Below are 17,686 nucleotides of genomic sequence, written 5' to 3' on the forward strand. Positions count from 1 at the left end.
ATCTTATATGCCTTAATGAGATTACATGTCATCTTTGGGAGTTATCACCTAGGAGAATTGGTCAGATTCTTGCTTATGCACCACTCATTTTGCCCTGTTTTACAATGTGCCCCAGGAAGCCCCATTATTTCTCTCACTTTGCAAAGAAATAGAATATAGAACAGTGCATCACAGGAACAGGCTCTTTGGCCCACAATGTTGTGCTGAACTAATTAAGGTAATGACACCTAATAAAACCAATTACTTCAACTTGCACATGGTCCATATCCCTCCATTCTCTGCATATTCATGTGCCTATTTAAGAGCCTCTTAAATGCCTCTATCGTTTCTGCCTCCACCATCACCCTTGGTGTCGCATTCCAGGCACCCACCACTCTGTGTGAAAAACTTGCCCCTCACATTTCTTCTGAACTTATCTCCTCTCACCCTAAATGCATGCCCTCTAGTATTAGACATTTCAGCTCTGGGGAAAAGATACCGGATCTACTCTATCTATGCTTCTCTGGGGTAAGCAGGGGTAAGCAAATGATCTTTGAAACTACGTACCTCTCTATCAGCTGAAAAAGAATGGCTGAAAAGCCGTATTTTGAGCTGGCAATTATTTACTGCGACTTGCATTCATGCAAAGTGGCTTTGGGTGCAGGAAATGTCAAGGCAGGATTTGTAAGTGAAGACCACTGAGTTCAATAAAGACCTTATGCGTGTGACACCCCCACCGTTCCCAGCCCATTCACCCCAGTCTCCCATCTCCTCCACCCAATTTCCTGGGAGGACTTCTAATATTTGTTTGAAATCACAAAAGTGTAATTTAAATCGACCCTGAATGAGGTAAAATGACAGCAGATAACTTGGTGTTAATTAAAATAAAATTATCAAAAAGGTTTAGACATATTTGAAGCAAATCCTAATGAAGGGTGAACGTTTTAGCCAAACTCTGAGTATTTCTAATACTTTAGGCAATTGTTCTAAAAAAAAATCAACACACGCCTTTAATTAAACTTTCTATTTCTAATGCTTAGTACAGAGTTCTTTCCTGTGGTAATGCCGCCTGTTGCATTTTGTTTTCAATCAAACATATCTTTACGTCTTACAGTAACACAAGAACAAGGCTCTTTGTGATGAGCCGGGTTCAGGAATAATGAGAGGCGTCTTGTTCTCTATACGTAATAAGATTGAACATTTGGCCTGTAATCAAGCTGCAAAAGGCCATAAAAAGGATTTCTGAAAATTCTGATAAGAGCATTCTGCAATTCTACATTTACTTGCGACTTTGTCATAGTAAACTAAAAATAAAACGTGTCAGCTTTTTGCAGCAGAATTTGCAATCAGCTGCCAGTGTTTTTAAATTTTTGATGCATGCTGCTCACAATATTTCACTGAGAATACTCGGTGGCAGAAATAGGAACAGTTTCGGTTACTAGTGTAGTGTTACTGCATTTGATTGCATTGCATAAAAGTACATTGTAAACGCAGACAATGTTTGACCAGCTGTGGCCAAGGACTTTCAGTGAACTGTGCCGTCTACCCTCGAAACTTGCAGCCGAGGGACCGCTGCATGCGATGACGCAGCAAGGGGCGAGGGTTGCGTCCATTCTGAACGTCAAAAGGTCCCACTGACTATTGGCTGCCCTGGACCGAGCCCCTCGGAATTCTCTCAGCCATTGGTCCGTCAGGTCGCGCCCCCAGATCACAGCCGGCCCGATCCGGAGCTGGGAGCAAGCGGTACTCACCAGAGGGGTTCCCCTAGGTCACCGCCACCACACTGCTGCACCGCCACACTCAGCTCAAAACTGATCCTACTTTTAATTCCACAAAATGCAATATGATGGAATAAACCCAGAACACGCTGGAAGTTACTCCGCAGGTCAGGAGCCTGTGGAGAGGGAAATAATGTTTCTGTTTGACGACCTTTCGTCAACCTGAAACCTTCATTCTTTCCCTTGCTCCACAGATGTTGTCTGAGCTGCTGTACATTTCCAAAATTTTCTGATCTTATTTCAGATTTCCAGCTTTGCTTTTTGGGCCATTCGATGAAACGTTGGTTTCCTTGTGCCTGGGTCTTTATGTTTGTTCATTTTCTCTTTGTAACTTAATTGTGTCGAAGAGACTTTTTTAGTTTGAGAAGTCTATGGACTTTGACAATCTTCCACGCAGGATCTTTAATTTATTACAAGCAGATCATAAAATTGTTTTGAGATAACATATCACCTTATTGGCGAATAAACATTAAAAATGCTTGTGAAATCTTGAGATGCAGTTTTCCTTCACTGCAGAAAATGCTGACTTTTACATCTCAGGAAAGAGCTTCAAGATAACATTTGCTGTCTGCCCCGCCTTTTTTTCGCAAGATGCTTGTTCCATATAGGACCAAAGTCCTGGAACATTGAGGTAATTTGTCTGCAAGTTTAAGGTTAAAATTACAAGTCGTAAACCAAGCTTGTTGTCAGCCTCTGTGGTGAAATAGTGACGAAACTCCAAGGCTGAAGTGGGCAGAAATGGCTACAATCATTTTATCTAAGCACATGACCCCTTTAGGAACGGTCATTTCTGGCTGTACTTTGGCCCATCATCTGAGCTGCTGAGGATTAAGCAACTGCACAAAACCCAGGTCAGTAGCAGTACCTGTAGAGAGCAGTGGAAGAACTTTTCCGAGATTTGCTCCTTGCTGAACAGTGCAATCAAGCAGCTATCCACTCAAGGTACTTTTGAAATACTTTAAGGTAAACATTTACTATTACTTTCTATTGGAGTGCGAGAGTAACACTTCTTCAATGCAATTATTTAGTATTTTAATTTAAGTGAACAGACTATTTATTCCAAGGATTTAAAAGCTTGCTGTAATGTTCTTGGTGGTTGGTTTACAAATGGGCTAAATGACATGGTTAGAGGGTAGATCTTTAAAGCAATGATTTTTAACATGTGCTTTCAGTGCCATGATGGAGTTTCTTCTGTGTGCTGTCTGTAAACGCGTTTTATGAACAAAATTATGACTTTATAAGAAGGGAATCTCTGCCCCAACCCCCACCAGGACTAGAATGTTAACAAAATAATAAAAACAATCACAATTATCCATAAAATCAATCCAGGAGACCAGATGGATGCCTATGTAAACTGCAAACATTGCAACCTAAGCTCTTGGTAAATACTCACAGTATGTAAAAGTTTAATTCTGATTCTGATTTGTTCACAACATGTGAATGATCCACCAGGATAATTGAGATAATATGTTTTGCAGTTGACAGCAACTTATTACTCCAAAACTGCAGTTTTTCTTGCTATTGATAGGACGTGCTTTGAAAAAAATAGTTTTCTTTCCTACGTCTTTGTGACCAAGAGGCAGCTTACCTGAATTTTGACATTGGCACCAAAATGTGGGATGGCCTGGTGTAAATGGATTTGTCATTTTCCCTCCATGCTTGTGGTAAAGCACTTTTCCCTCTACCCAAGCACTACAATGTAGCATGACTAACGTCAAGTGCTGCTGTAAGAACATCAACTCAGTGAAATGCACACTTTAGTTTACCCAAAATTTGTTGGTCTTCCAGTACAACGAGATGTCCGCAAGTCATTGCTGCTGCCTGGCACATTCCAGGCTGCAGGAGGACATGCTAAGGGGCACAGTACAGCTTGGTGCAGCCAATGCAAAGGCTTTGTGGGGAAGGAATGTAATCTTAGGTCCTGTCACCATTGGGCACTGAAGGGCTGGGTCCTGTGTAACAGCCCCACAAACACCTGAAGGTGTATTGTTCAAAGAGGCTACATGCGTGGCATTGGTGCTTTTCTCATAGAAACTGACACTATGAATATATTGGCTTGACACTATGAATGTAAAGAAAACCAGGCACTGTTTTGAAATTCTTGCAACTTTTTTTTAATGCATTAAATTATTTTTGAAATACAATAAATGTAGCATGTCTAGTTGCAGGGATTTAGCATTTCCATTAGGGAATGCTAAAATGTACCAATGTCTAAAGAGGTCAGAATCAGATTTATTATCACTGACATATGACGTGAAATTTGCTGTTTGCAGCAGCAGTACAGTGCAAGACATAAAAAATTATAAATTACAAAATAAATAAATAATGCAAAAACAAGGAATAGTGAGGTAGTGTTCATGGGTTCATGGATCGTTCAGGGATCTGATGGCAGAAGGGGAAGAAGCTGTTCCAGAATCATTGAGTTTAGGTCTTCAGGCTCCTGTACCTTCTCCCTGATGGTAGTAACGAGAAGGCATGTCCCAGATGGTGAGGGTCCTTAATGATAGATGCCGCCTTCTTGAGGCACTGTCTCTTGAAGATGTCCTCGATGGTGGGGAGGGTTGTGCCCGTGATGGAGCTGGCTGAGTCCACAACCCTCTGCAGCCTCTTATGACCTGTGAATTGGAGCCTCCATACCAGGCGGTGATGCAACCAGTCAGGGTGCTCTCCACTGCACATCTGTAGAAATTTGTAAGAGCCACTGGCGTGCTTTCTTCATGATTGCATCAGTTATTGGGCCCAGGATAGATCCTCTGAGATGTTGTTACCCAGGAACTTGAAGCTGTTCACCCTTTCCACCACTAACCCCTCAATGAGGACTGGTGTGTGTTCTCCCAACTTCCTCTTCCTGAAGTCCAAAATCAGTTCCTTGGGCTTGCTGATGTTGTGTGCAAGGTTGTTGTTGTGACACCACTCAACCAGCCGATCTATCTCACTCTTGTATGCCTCCTCATCGCCATCTGTGATTCCGTCAACAACTATGGTGTCATTGGTGAATTTATAGATGGTGTTTGAGCTGTGCTTAGCCACACAGTCATGAGTGTAGAGAGAGTAGAGCAGTGGGCTAAGCACGCATCCTTGAGGTGTGCCTGTGTTGATAGTCAGTGTTGTGAAACAGATTCGAGGTCTCAGAGGACAAGGACTCTGAACACAGTCCTAGAGACAAATGATTTATTTACAAAGACAAAGGCGGGGAAAAGGTAACGGGAACAATACACACACACGCGCACCGGTTATAGCGAGTATGGGAAAATCGCAACAAGGGTAAAATACACACGCACACACAACGAACTGGGTACAGGTTACACCCCTTGACTCAGTGCAGACACGGCTCTATGCAACTGGGGATACTAACCAGAATGCTCCTAACCCTACTGACAGTGCACACCTTACCAACGATCTCTCCAGTGCCGTTCCACAGTTCCTTGGTCTGGGATGAAGCAGGGTGAATCCCTCAGAGCAGTCAAAAGAGCATGAACTGGGCACATGTGGCACTCTTTATAGTGCTGGAGGGCTGGGGATTCCAGCCCAGGTAGTACAAAAAGGCCAATGGCCCGAGGCCAAGTACAAAGGTGCTTAAAGGGACCAATGGTCAGGTGTGCACCGATGGGCGGGGTGGAGCCAAACCTTGATTGGCAGTGGTGTGTCTTTCGACCAGGTAATGGGCAGTGCTGCCATGTGACAACCACAACCCTCCGCAATACAGTCAGCGAGGAAAGGTGTTATTGCAGATCTGCACTGCCTGTGGTCTCCTGATAAGGAAGTTAAGGATCCATTTGCAGAGGGAGGTCCAGAGGCCCAGGTTTTGAAGTTTGGTTATTAGTACTGAGGGAATGATGGTGTTGAACGCCGAGCTGTCACCAACAAAGGTGGCAGGGCATACCTCAGGCTGTGGAATCATATGTTCTGGTGTTCAGGAAGTGGATGGCGAGGGTCTGGTGGGATTATGGAGCAGGTAGATTTAATAGAGAATAATATGGTGCTGGAGCTTTCCATGGATTTATGGTCGATGTAAAACTAATTAAATAAGGGAAAAGGGACATGTATAATATGTAAAATAGAACAGTTTGTTTTGGTTCAAATTAAGTGTAATGAATGCAAAAAAAAGAACCTTTGAAGACAATGCTTCACCTACATCAGGAAGATTGTAACCTGAGTAGTCAACAACGTGACTTCATTATTTCTCCCTAGGACTTTGCAAAGTTTTGCAGTCTTTGTTCAGGATGGTGGGGCTGAAACCGTCCGTCGTTCCTCCAACTCCTGCTGTGCAGTTCCTGAGTGCTGGTACAGCAGCCTGCATCGCCGATCTCATCACATTCCCCTTAGACACGGCTAAAGTTAGATTACAGGTAACGAGTAGAGGAAACAAAACGATGTTAATTTACGTTGTCTCTAAAGTGTATTTGGAAACTCGTTTTTCGACCAATTGTATATGTCTGGATAAAGAAATGAAATTCTTAGCTTTAGAGAGAGACTAAAATTAGAGAATTTGCCATTAATTGGAGCTTTAGAGTTCTACCAACCTGAAACTTGTTCTCGTTGTCTATAAGTAACTCACGTATCTGGTTTAGATTCAAGGAGAAGCTGCAAAGTGCCAAGGATCCAAAAGTGTCAAATACCGCGGGGCTGTGGGGACAGTGCTTACAATGATCAGAACAGAGGGACCGAGGAGTTTGTACAGTGGACTGGTGGCTGGGCTTCAGAGACAGATGAGCTTCGCTTCAATAAGAATCGGACTGTATGATTCTGTCAAAAAGTTTTACAGCAGGGGGAATGAACGTAAGTAATAAATAGGAAGTGGAAATATTAAACAACTATTTATATTGGAAAAATAACTCTGGATTTAATATATACAAACTACGACCATAAAATATATTGTTGTTATATTAAATAAGCGTTGAAATATCTCTATGGTACAAAGTAGTTAACGCGATGAGTGAATGAATACAAATCACAGGGTGAAGACAGCACTGGAATGAATGTTCAGATCTCTCAGTGGGAAAGATAGTTAACACAAAGCGCTTATAAATATCATGGAGGGTCGAAGATAATTAAAACAGCGAGTGCCTGCACAAATAACATTGGTAGACGATAGATAAGAGTGAAGGGGTGAAAACAAATTTCCGTTTCTATTATGGTTGAAACAAAGATTTAGTATAAATATCACAAGGCACAACGTAATGAGTGCATAAATGCGTCAGCGGCAAAGGCTACTTAAACCCGAGTGAGGGTATGACATGCCCGGTGGATGATAATTAGTATGGTGTGAATATGTAAACATTTCTAGTAGAAAGTTAACAGAGAATGTGCAAATATCTCAGGTAAAAGTGACTGAGTGCACACATTTAGAATCATAGAATTATCAAGGCACAGGAGGAGGTCATTCGACCCATCGAGTCTATACCAGCTCTCTATCTAATAATCCAGTCATTCTTATTCTCTCGCTCATTCCTTGTAACCCTGCAAGTTCTTAGAATCATGGCATAGTTTAAAGTAGTGAACACAGTGGCGAGTGCACGGGGATGTCAGGTGGAAGAAAGGTAACTGAGTGTGTACATAGATATTCTGCGGTGGAAGATAGTTGACACAAATATCTTCCAGTGAAGCCTGTTAAACGTTAATGTACAAATATCTCAGGAAAATGTATTCATAAGTAGTGAATGTGCAGGTATCTAGAGGGTGCAAAATACTTAATGACTGAAAATAAATATGCTGTGCTCTATTTCATTTAGTATGAAACAGATGTTAGCCATTTTAAAGATTAAAATAAAATAGAACCATAGAAAACTACAGCACAGAAAACAGGCTATTCGGCCCTTCTAGTCTGTGCTGAAACATTATTCTGCTAGTCCCATCTACCTGCCCCCAGCCCATACCCCTCCAGACCTCTCTCATCCATATATCTATCCAATTTACTCTTAAAAGTTAAGAGCGAGCCCGCACTTACCACATCAGATGGCAGCCCATTCCACACTCCCACCACTCTTTGAGTGAAGAAGTTCCCTCTAATGTTCCCCCTAAACCTTTCCCCTTTCACCCTAAAGCCATGTCCTCTCGTACTTATCTCTCCTAATCTAGGTGGAAAGAGCCTACTTGCATTAACTCTGTCTATGCCCCTCATCATTTTGTAAACCTCTATCATATCTCCCCTCATTCTTCTCCGCTCCAAGGAATAAAGTCCTAACATGCTCAGTCTTTCCCTGTAACTCAACTCCTGAAGACTCGGCAACATTCTTGTAAATCTCCTCTGCACTCTTTCAATCTTACTGACATCCTTCCTGTAGTTTGGCGACCAGAACTGCACACAATATTCTAAATTTGGTCTCACCAATGACTTATACAACCTCACCAAAACATTCCAACTCCTATACTTAATACTTTGATTTATAAATGCCAGGATGCCAAAAGCCTTTTTTACAACCCTGTCTACCTGTGACTCTACTTTCAGGGAATTATGTATCTGAACTCCCAGATCCCTTTGTTCCTCCGCACTTCTCAGTGTCCTACCATTTACTGTGTATGTCCTCCCTTGATTTCTCCTTCCAAAATGCAACACCTCACACTTGTCTGCATTAAATTCCATCTGCCATTTTCTGGACCATTTTTCCATTTGGTCCAGATCCCTCTGCAAGCTTTGAAATGTGGAATATAAACAATGGTAATCATATCTGCTACAGAATAACACAAAGATTTTTACTGTTAAATAGTTTGTTAAAAAAACATTTCTAGACATAGTTTGGTCCTAGTGTGATGAGTGAAATGCTGATATACTGATTAATCCCATCTTTCCCTACAGATACCAGTATAGGTACCTCCACACTAGCAGCTTGCACGACAGGAGGACTTGCAGTGGCACTGGCTCAACCAATGGATGTGGTTAAAGTTCGTTTTCAGGCACAGGGGAACGTTCAGGGTGTTCAGAAACGATACAATGGAACCCTTCAGGCCTATAAATCAATATTCAAAGCAGAGGGAGTTCAAGGACTTTGGAAAGGTGCACATGACAGCAATATTGATCCAGCTGCCTTATTGTGAATTTGGTGGTATCTCAGTTACATCAGTCATACCTTGTTTGTCTTCCCTTAGGAACATGCCCTAACATTGCTCGAAATGCCATTGTCAACTGTTCAGAGCTTGTAACCTATGACATCATTAAAGAGACAATTCTGAGGAACAAACTGTTGACAGGTGGGCTGACGGCCTTGATCTTCTTGGCAAACTTAATGCTGGTTTTATTTTTCTCCTTTCACCTGTGCTTTTATTAAACAAGTGCAAGGAAGTACACATAGTGTATCACATTATAGTTGTCTGCTTCATGAACAAACTGGTCAAGGTGAATGCGTGGATTACACTTCGGGCTGCTGGCTAATTTTAGCAATAATTTAAGTGCAATGTTGGTAGTGGGTAGCTTGTCCTTACTGCTACTGTTCCAGAAAAAGAACTATGAAGAAATCCATGCAGGGAAGACTATTCTATTTAAGTCCATTAACTCTTCTCTCAATACCAGTTAAATCAAGAAGAGTATTTTATATTTTGGATTGTGTTTTAAGAATGAAAAAAAATTGTAAGCATCATCAGAGTGATATCAGAAGTGAAAAGTGCAAACTTACACTGGTGGATTAAAAGAAAATGTGAGAATAAGGGAAAAAGCAGGCTCCTCATGTTTTTATTTAGCTTGAATTTGTATTCATGCTCAGTCAACTACCACCCAACCCTGCACAGAGATTTCCCAGCATAATTTGCAGAGTCATTATTAGGCTTTTAAGGCAGTATACCAGTCGGATGTGTCCATTTAACAGCCTGGCAAATAGACAATGAATAAACAATCCACATTGATTTTGTGTGTCAATAGATCAAAATGTTATCAAGAGTATCATCAGGTGCAATCACCCTTTTCCAAGTTTAATGCTCCCTGTATTACTTGGTTATTTCAGAGAGCTTGTGTTTAAAAGCCTATAGGTTGTAACTGTTTCAAAGATAAACTATGTGTACAGTTTGGCTCAATAACAAATCTTTAATGATAAGACCACAGAATATGAACACAGTGAACTCCTCACCACCACCCCCCCAACTATTAAATCTCTTACAGCATTAATATTTAGGTAGTGTTTAATATCAGCAAATAAAATTATCCACACATCAGATGATACAAATTTTCATTTAAGAAACCCCTGCATCAAAAAAAAGTTCTGATTATAATTCCACCAGAATTTTTGATTATGTGATTTTGCAGAGCTATTAATTTTCTGTATTTCAAAATCCAGAAACCTCGACATACCATACACATTACCACAACCCTTCAAATTCTTTACATTGAAAGTATAAGCTGGAATTAATTTCATGTTCTCATTAATACATATAGAGATTCTGGAATTGATAAGTATTTATCTCAACTTGCAGATAACTTTCCCTGCCACTTCCTCTCAGCCTTTGGTGCAGGATTTTGTGCAACAGTGGTAGCTTCTCCTGTTGATGTAATAAAGACAAGATACATGAACTCTGCTCCTGGACAATACAAGAGTGCACTACAATGTGCCCAGACTATGCTGCTTAAAGAAGGACCAACAGCCTTTTACAAAGGGTAAATACATCTGATTCAACTTAATTAGCAGTAGGGTATACATTCTTGCTTTTGTGTTATTTGATTCTCCTTTGTTCGACTGATTCTATCCCTCTCTTTTCCTTTCTGGATGATAATTGTATAGGGACCCAGGTGCCCTATAGGCAATTCAAATACAGGGTTTATACAACTGAACTTTAATTTTCTCATACCAGAATCAATCCACAATTCTAGCAGGGGTAGGAACACTAGCTAAATAAACTTTCCTCTCCACCCCAATGTAAGGGTGCCAAGATCTAATTGTGTTGGTCTGGATAACCACATAACTTAGTATAAGTACAGGAATGGATCAAAACCTGGAAAACCCTGCTTTGGCTGAATTAAAATGGCTCAACCAGCAAACAGAGAAAGTCTGCACATTAGATTTTCACTTGATTTTAATCAAACCTTACAAAACCAGCTTTGTTAAGTATATGGGCCAGAACTTTAGCATTAGCACTGAAAGAAATTTATTAGGGTAATTTTGAGAAACTGGCATTAAAGGCCATCCCAGAAGCAGTGGGACATACCAATTTTTTAAACCTTACTCAAGTCTAAAATGTGAAAAGGTTTGGGAATGTTCATGAAAATGCATCCCTTTACTATTGTGTTCCTTGTACAGATATCCCATATGATTAAAGAGACAAAATAAGTAATAAATAGCTTCTGAAGTATCAACAATATATCTTTAAACTGAATAAAGTTTCACCAAATTATTGTTACAAGACCCCCCTTATGACTCAGTGTAGAACATATGTATTGTAAGAAGTGGCATTCAGTTAAATATAAACTGCAGGTTTTGTGGTGAACTGGCCAATATCACTTGAGAAAGTAGTTAAATCACTACATGTGTGATATGTCAAGTTCACCCTTATAAACTGAGGAAAGTCAGAGTGAGCAAGGATTACTGGCAGGCATGGTAGTGTAGCAGTTAGCATAACGCTATTACAGCACCAGCGACCCGGGTTCAATTCCAGCCACTGTCTGTGATGAGTTTGTACGTTCTACCCATGTCTGCATGGGTTTCCTCTGGGTGCTCCAGGTACCTCCTACAGCACCAGCGACCCAGGTTCAATTCCAGCCACTGTCTGTGAGGAGTTTGTACGTTCTCCCTGTGTCTGCGTGGGTTTCCTCTGGGTGCTCCAGGTACCTCCTACATTCCAAAGATGTACGGGTTAGGAAGTTGTGGGCATGCTATGCGTGGCGACACTTGTGGGCTGCCCCCAGCACAATCTATGCAAAGATACATTTCACTGTGTGTTTCAATGCATATGTAACTAATAAATAAATCTTAAAAAATCTTAACCTTAAAATCATACCTCCAATGATCCAGTTTAATCCTCGCTTCTGGTGCTGTCTATGTGGAGTTTGCACATTTTCCCTCTAATGGCATGGGTTTCCCCCAGGTGCTCCAATTTTCTTCCACATCCCAAAGATGTGCAGGTTGGTGGGCTAATTGGCCTCTGTAAATTGCCCCCTAATGTGTGGGTGGTAGAATCTGGGAGGCGGTGGGAGACAATGGGAATGGGTACAGGGAAAATTAATGAGGGAATAAGATTGCTCTGCAAACTGGCATAGAATCAAAAGGCCAAATTGTCCTCCTATGTCATATGGAAATATGGTTACATGGTACTCAGTTCACAGAGCTCATTCCTTTACAACAGCCATCGATGTTTGGTGAATGGATCCAAAAATATTCAGCACTCTGAATGAAAGGAAGTTTAGGGTTAGGATTAGAGGAAATCAAACAATTTTCCTTCTTTCTTGAGTACTTCCTGTTTTGTGTTTCCTAATTGTGTTTTTACCTTATTCCATTTTCTAGCCCAAATCACTGTGCTAGTTGATTGAACTAATTATCTTTCCTGTGGAACTTTGTCAATGATGGCCTCGAAATTTCAACAACTTACCTAGTTGATCTGTTAGCATTTCAAAAGATGCAAGTGACATTTGGTTGGCAGGATTGACCCATTTTCAACCACTTTATTGTTTTTTGCTTTGTAGGCAATTCTCCAAGTTGGATCTTACAAATTAAGTGAACTATTGCAATTTTTATTGATAAGAAACAAAGGACTGCAGATGCTGGAATCTAGATGAAAAACACTATGATGCTGGAGGAACTGAGCAGGCCAGGCAGCATCCGTGGAGAAAAGCAGGCTGTCAACGTTTTGGGTCAGGACCCTTCTTCAGGACTGAAGATAGGAAAAGGGGAAGCCCAATATATAGGAGGGAAAAACAGAGCAGTGATAGGTGGACCAAAGAGGGGAGGTGGGGTGGGCACAAGGTGGTGATAGATAGATGCAGGTTAGAGATAGTGATAGGCAGGTGCGGGGGAGGAGGGGAGAGCAGATCCACTGGGGGATGGGTCAAAGGTAAGGAGAGAGAAAAAAGGGGTAGAAAAAAGAGAGAAAGGCTAGGAAAGGGAAGAAGGGGCATGGTTGGGGGTGGGTATGGGGGGGTGGGAGTGGGTGAAGATAAGATCTGCATCTCCCTGTTGCCAGTCACTTCAACTCCCCCTCCCATACTATCACAGATATGTCAGTCCTCAGCCTCCTCCACTGCCAGGAGAATTCCAAGCACAAACTGGAGGAATAGCACCTCATTTTCCACCTTGGAACCTTGCAGCCTAATGGCATGAACATTGGATTCTCCCACTTTAAGTAATCCCCACACCCCTTCCCACCCTCCCTCCCCCCAACCATGCCTCTTCTTTTCTTCCCTTTCTTAGCTTCTCTCTCCTTTTTCTACCCCCCTTTTTTTCCTCCTTCCCTTTGACCCATTCCCCCGGTGAATCTGCTCTCCACCCACCCCCCCACCCTCCACCACACCTGCCTATCACCATCTCTTACCTGCATCTACCTATCACCACCTTGTGCCCACCCCGCCTCCCCTCTTTTGTCCACCTATCACTGCTCTGCTTTTCCCTCCTATATATTGGGCTTCCCCTTTACCTGCAGTATCTTCAGTCCTAAAGGGTCCTGACCTGAAATGTCAACTGCCTGCTTTTCTACACTGATGCTGCCTGGCCTCCTGAGTTCCTCCAGCATCATAGTGTTTTTCATCAATTTTTATTTATTATGGAATTGTTTAGTCTGGTTTGTCTTTCCAAATCTGTTGTCCTCTTAAAATACCAGTACATTATCAGCTTCTAATCCTGCAATTTCTTTGGAGTGATTAGCAGTTCTCCCACAGTGACCAATTTCTTACCTTCAACACCTTAGAACATGTACTATTTGGCTCAGGGGATTTGCTACACATGAAACACTCCACTTTTCAAATTTGTCTGCCTATTCATCTCTGAAGATCATCTAGGACACTGGTCATACAATAATTAGCAAATTAGCAAAATATATTCTCCATCAAATATTTCTACAAATTATTAATTTATATGTCAACTTTATCTTTTAATCTTTTTCTTTTCTTTTTGTTTTAGCAACCTTCTCTATTTTTTTCAGTTATTGGAACAAAGGATCAAGGGAATTTCTCTAGAGAATAGATGACTAATGAGGTAACTTGGGGCAATAGATATATGATAGTTACTGGTCAACTCAATAGGAACTGGAGAATTTTGAAATGAGATGTGAAGTTTGCTGTTACTTGGATTAGTTAATACAAACTGCATGGCTGCTTTTTAGGCAAAATTAGATAAATGCGATGGAGAAAGGAATAGGATATGTTGATAGGATAATGGTTAGCTTGGGAAGAGGCTCAAATGGAGCACAAACTACAGGACTGACCATTTGTGCCAAATAGCTTGTTTCTTTACAGTAATTTCTAAGTAATAAAGCTTTAAATTTTTCAATTGGCATAGCCTCAACAAATTTTTCTTGGGAGGGTTCCAGAAACAGGAATGTAAAAGTTCATTTTTAACACCTTAACATAAACTCACATCCGGAATCCTCTTCCTGTTTCTCCTAACCTTTGCAACCCACATTAGCAATTTCCAACATGTATTCTAGCATTGTATTATTTGTAGTTGGCTGTGGCCCTCACAGTTTTTTGTTCTCGTTGTTAATATCCCATTCGTTCATTTTATTTTTATTGCTTTTCTTGGCAGTATTATTTCTTGTACATTTTTATTTCAAAAGTACTTTACTTTTCCTCATGAAAACAATGCCATTATGTTGTCTTTATCCTTCTTGAAGATTGGCAGACCTATAGCAGTCAATTATTTTCTAATCCTATGCTCATCCATCACTACATACAGATTCCTCTGGATTTATGATAAATCTTTTTCTTGTAGGTTTGCTCCCTCTTATCTACGCCTTGGTTCTTGGAATGTGGTAATGTTTGTGTCCTATGAACAGCTAAAGAGGGCAATGATGTTGGTCAGACAAAGCTAAGATTGTTCAGAACAATGGACCATTCGGCACTTCACCTAGCTTGCAGAAGTACATGGACATGGAGAACTGGTATTATTATAACATGAATGTCTTCAGTGCAGGGTTCTGAATGAAATGTATCTCCATGAACAACATTCCTTTCATTCTGAAATCAAAAAAAATGTTGGAAATCAGAAAAAAACCTAAACCGTTGGAGGGCAAAGGGTCTTCAACCTGAAACGTTATCTCTATTTCTCTTCCCACAAATGCTGTCTGACCTGCTGAGGGACCTTCAGCATTTCCTGTTTTTATTCCTTTGATCTTATTCTGTTTTATTACAAAGTCTGTACATGTAAATGTTCCTGGAAATATTTAAAAGCACATTCATTCTAGACAATTTTAACCAATAACTGACTGGACAAAATCAAATAGTTCATCTTCATTTTATATGCCGTGTAAGTGAGCAAAACTATCCGATAGGGTTAAAGTTCTTTCAAAACAAAAACTGAGTAAAATGCACTTTACTGCCAATGTTTCACAATTTGAAAAGATTAAAATATTGAAAACATAGTTTGAAAAGCTAATTTCAGTCCAGCCACTAGGCAATTGCTGTTAGCTTGTACTGAATTTTGGCTAGCTACAATTCAATAAGTGTTTTATTTATTTGATAGTGTTTATATGGAATTGTTTTAATAAAACCACATTTTACAAAAAGCTGTATATTATCTTCCATGTTAAATTTAGAGAGGAATAAATCAAATCCTAATTCTTTTGCATTACTGTATATAAACAGTTACTATGTCCACAATGATAGTTGTTGTCATTCTCCATTTGTTATTGCATTAAAAATACAGGGGAGCTTGTAATAAAGTAGACTGGCTATTCATGCACATCCATTGGATGAATCATTCCTGATTACATTTTACTTGAAATCACATCACAAGTATGGAGTACTTAGATCTTTATTTTATAAAATTGTATTAGCTGATTGCAGGTGACGTGGTAATGCCTCTCATTAATTACTAAATCTATATCTTAATGCATTATGACCTCATTCTTTATTTCTTGGCATTTTTGGCCAATGGAAACCCTTAGTCTAAGGTAGATACTGGGAATTTGATATCTTTAGTTTAGTTCTGAGTCAAGTTCTGGATTTAATGTATTGACATATCAAGTTCTACTGGTATGCTGAAAATCTTTCACAACCTTGGTGTTCTAGTTGATCCTAAGGTAACAACCATCAGCTGTTTTGCTGATGGCATGATAAATAATCATGCCATCAGCAAAACAGCTTACTGCCACCCCCTCCATGGCTTCCCTTAACTCATCTGCCACTGAAATGTCCATCCATGCCTACATTATCTCCGGACAGGAACTTTTCTGACTAGCCTCTCATCTTCCAAACTTGAACATAAAAATCTCTGCTTCCTGTATTGTAACAACTCCAAATCCCTTCCCATCACTGTTTTTTTGCTGATGTGCACTAATTACTGATTCATTTATTTTAAAATTGTTTTCCTTGTTTCTTGGCCTTCCATGACCTCACTTATCTCCATCTCTGTAACCTCCTCCAGGCTAAGAACCTCTGAAATTCTGCTCCTTGTGCATCCCATGTTTCAATCCCTCCACATCTAGTGGTATTACTTTCAACTGCCAAGGTAATAGTACTCTGGATTTGTCTTTGCCCTCAAACCCCTCAAAGAAGCTCCTTAAAAACTACTCTTCAATCAAACAATGTAATCTGTATTATTTCTTCATGTGACACAACATAAAATTTTATTTGAGTGCATTACTGCAAAGCACCAAGATGCTTTTCAATGTTAAAACATTAGAAAAATTCAGCTTGGTATTGCAAACCAGAATCATATGGCATACAGTAATTCCAGGTTACATCACTGAAAATTGCCTATCAAATTATGAAAGAAACAAATCCCTCAAAACCCCACCCCTCCATTGTACCTATCCAAGTGCTTCTTAAATGATACTATTGTACTTGCCTCAACCACTTCCTCTGGCAGCTCGTTCCGTATACTCACCACCCTCTGAGTGAAAAAGTTGCCCCTCAGGTCCCTTTTAAATCTTTCCCCTCTCACCCTAAACCTATGCCCCCCAGTTTTGGAGTCCCCTACCCTGGGGAAAAGTCTGTTACTGTCCACCTTATCTATGCCTCTCATAATTTTAAATGTTTCTATAAGGTCGCCACTCATTTTCCTATGTTTCAAGGAATAAAGACCTAGCCTGGCCAACCTCTCCCTGTAACTCAGGCCCTCTAGTCCTGGCAACATTTTCGTAAATCTTTCCAGTTTAACCATGTCTTTCATGTAACAGGGTGACCAAAACCATACACAGTACTCCAAATGCAGCCTCACCAACGACTTATACAACTGCAACATAATGTCCCAACTCCTACACTCAAATGTTCTGACTGATGAAGGCCAGTGTGCTAAATGCATTTTTCACCAACCTGCCTACCTGTGACACCACTTTCAATGAACTACGCACTTGGACTCCTAGGTCCCTCCGTTCCATTACGCTCCCCAGTGCCCTACGATACATAGTATAAGTCCTTCGCTGGTTTGACTTTCCAAAATGCATCACCTCACACTCATCTGTATTGAAAAATTTGCCACTCCTCCGCTCACTTCCCTAACTGGTCAAGATCCCCCTGTAATCTATGATAACCTTCTTTACCATCAACAACAACTCCTAATTTCACGTCATCCTCAAACTTAATGATCAAGCCTTGTGCATTCACATCCAAATCATTTATATAAAAAAAAATGAATAACAAGGGCCCCAACACAGACCCCTGCGGCATACCACTAGTCACCGGCCTCCATTCCAAGAAACCACCTTCAGCTTCCTATCTTTGAGCCAATTTGAATCCACCTAACTAGCTCTCCCTGGATTCCAAGGGACATAACTTTCCAGACCAGCCTACCATGTGGGACCTTGAAGACTTTGCTAAAGGCCAGATAGACAACATCCACTGCCCTACCCTCATCTACCTT

The 17,686-nt window shown here is 40.6% G+C and overlaps 1 protein-coding gene across 2 annotated transcripts; it reads left to right on the top strand.

The window, feature by feature from the left end:
* Positions 1-2,605: 2,605 nt before the first annotated feature.
* ucp1 (uncoupling protein 1) lies at positions 2,606-15,540 on the top strand. 2 transcript variants are annotated; one of them, XM_052037496.1, is made up of 7 exons: positions 2,606-2,720; positions 5,949-6,106; positions 6,329-6,536; positions 8,554-8,751; positions 8,844-8,945; positions 10,158-10,338; positions 14,597-15,540. In XM_052037496.1, the coding sequence occupies exons 2-7, from the start codon at positions 5,981-5,983 to the stop codon at positions 14,694-14,696; spliced, it is 915 nt and encodes a 304-aa protein (XP_051893456.1). In that variant the 5' UTR covers positions 2,606-2,720; positions 5,949-5,980; the 3' UTR covers positions 14,697-15,540. The 2 variants fall into 2 exon arrangements, with proteins under 2 accessions (XP_051893456.1, XP_051893454.1); XM_052037494.1 differs by having other exon boundaries at positions 2,653-2,699.
* Positions 15,541-17,686: the final 2,146 nt, after the last annotated feature.

Source organism: Pristis pectinata, chromosome 2 (genome assembly GCF_009764475.1).
Source record: "Pristis pectinata isolate sPriPec2 chromosome 2, sPriPec2.1.pri, whole genome shotgun sequence".
Classification (NCBI taxonomy): domain Eukaryota; kingdom Metazoa; phylum Chordata; class Chondrichthyes; order Rhinopristiformes; family Pristidae; genus Pristis; species Pristis pectinata.

Coding starts and splice junctions, on each gene's coding strand:
- ucp1 (XM_052037496.1), top strand. CDS start 5,981: ATGGTGGGGCTGAAACCGTCCGTCGTTCCTCCAACTCCTGCTGTGCAG. Junction 8,946..10,157: donor GAGGAACAAACTGTTGACAG/GTGGGCTGACGG, acceptor CTCAACTTGCAG/ATAACTTTCCCTGCCACTTC. Junction 10,339..14,596: donor CCAACAGCCTTTTACAAAGG/GTAAATACATCT, acceptor TTTTTCTTGTAG/GTTTGCTCCCTCTTATCTAC.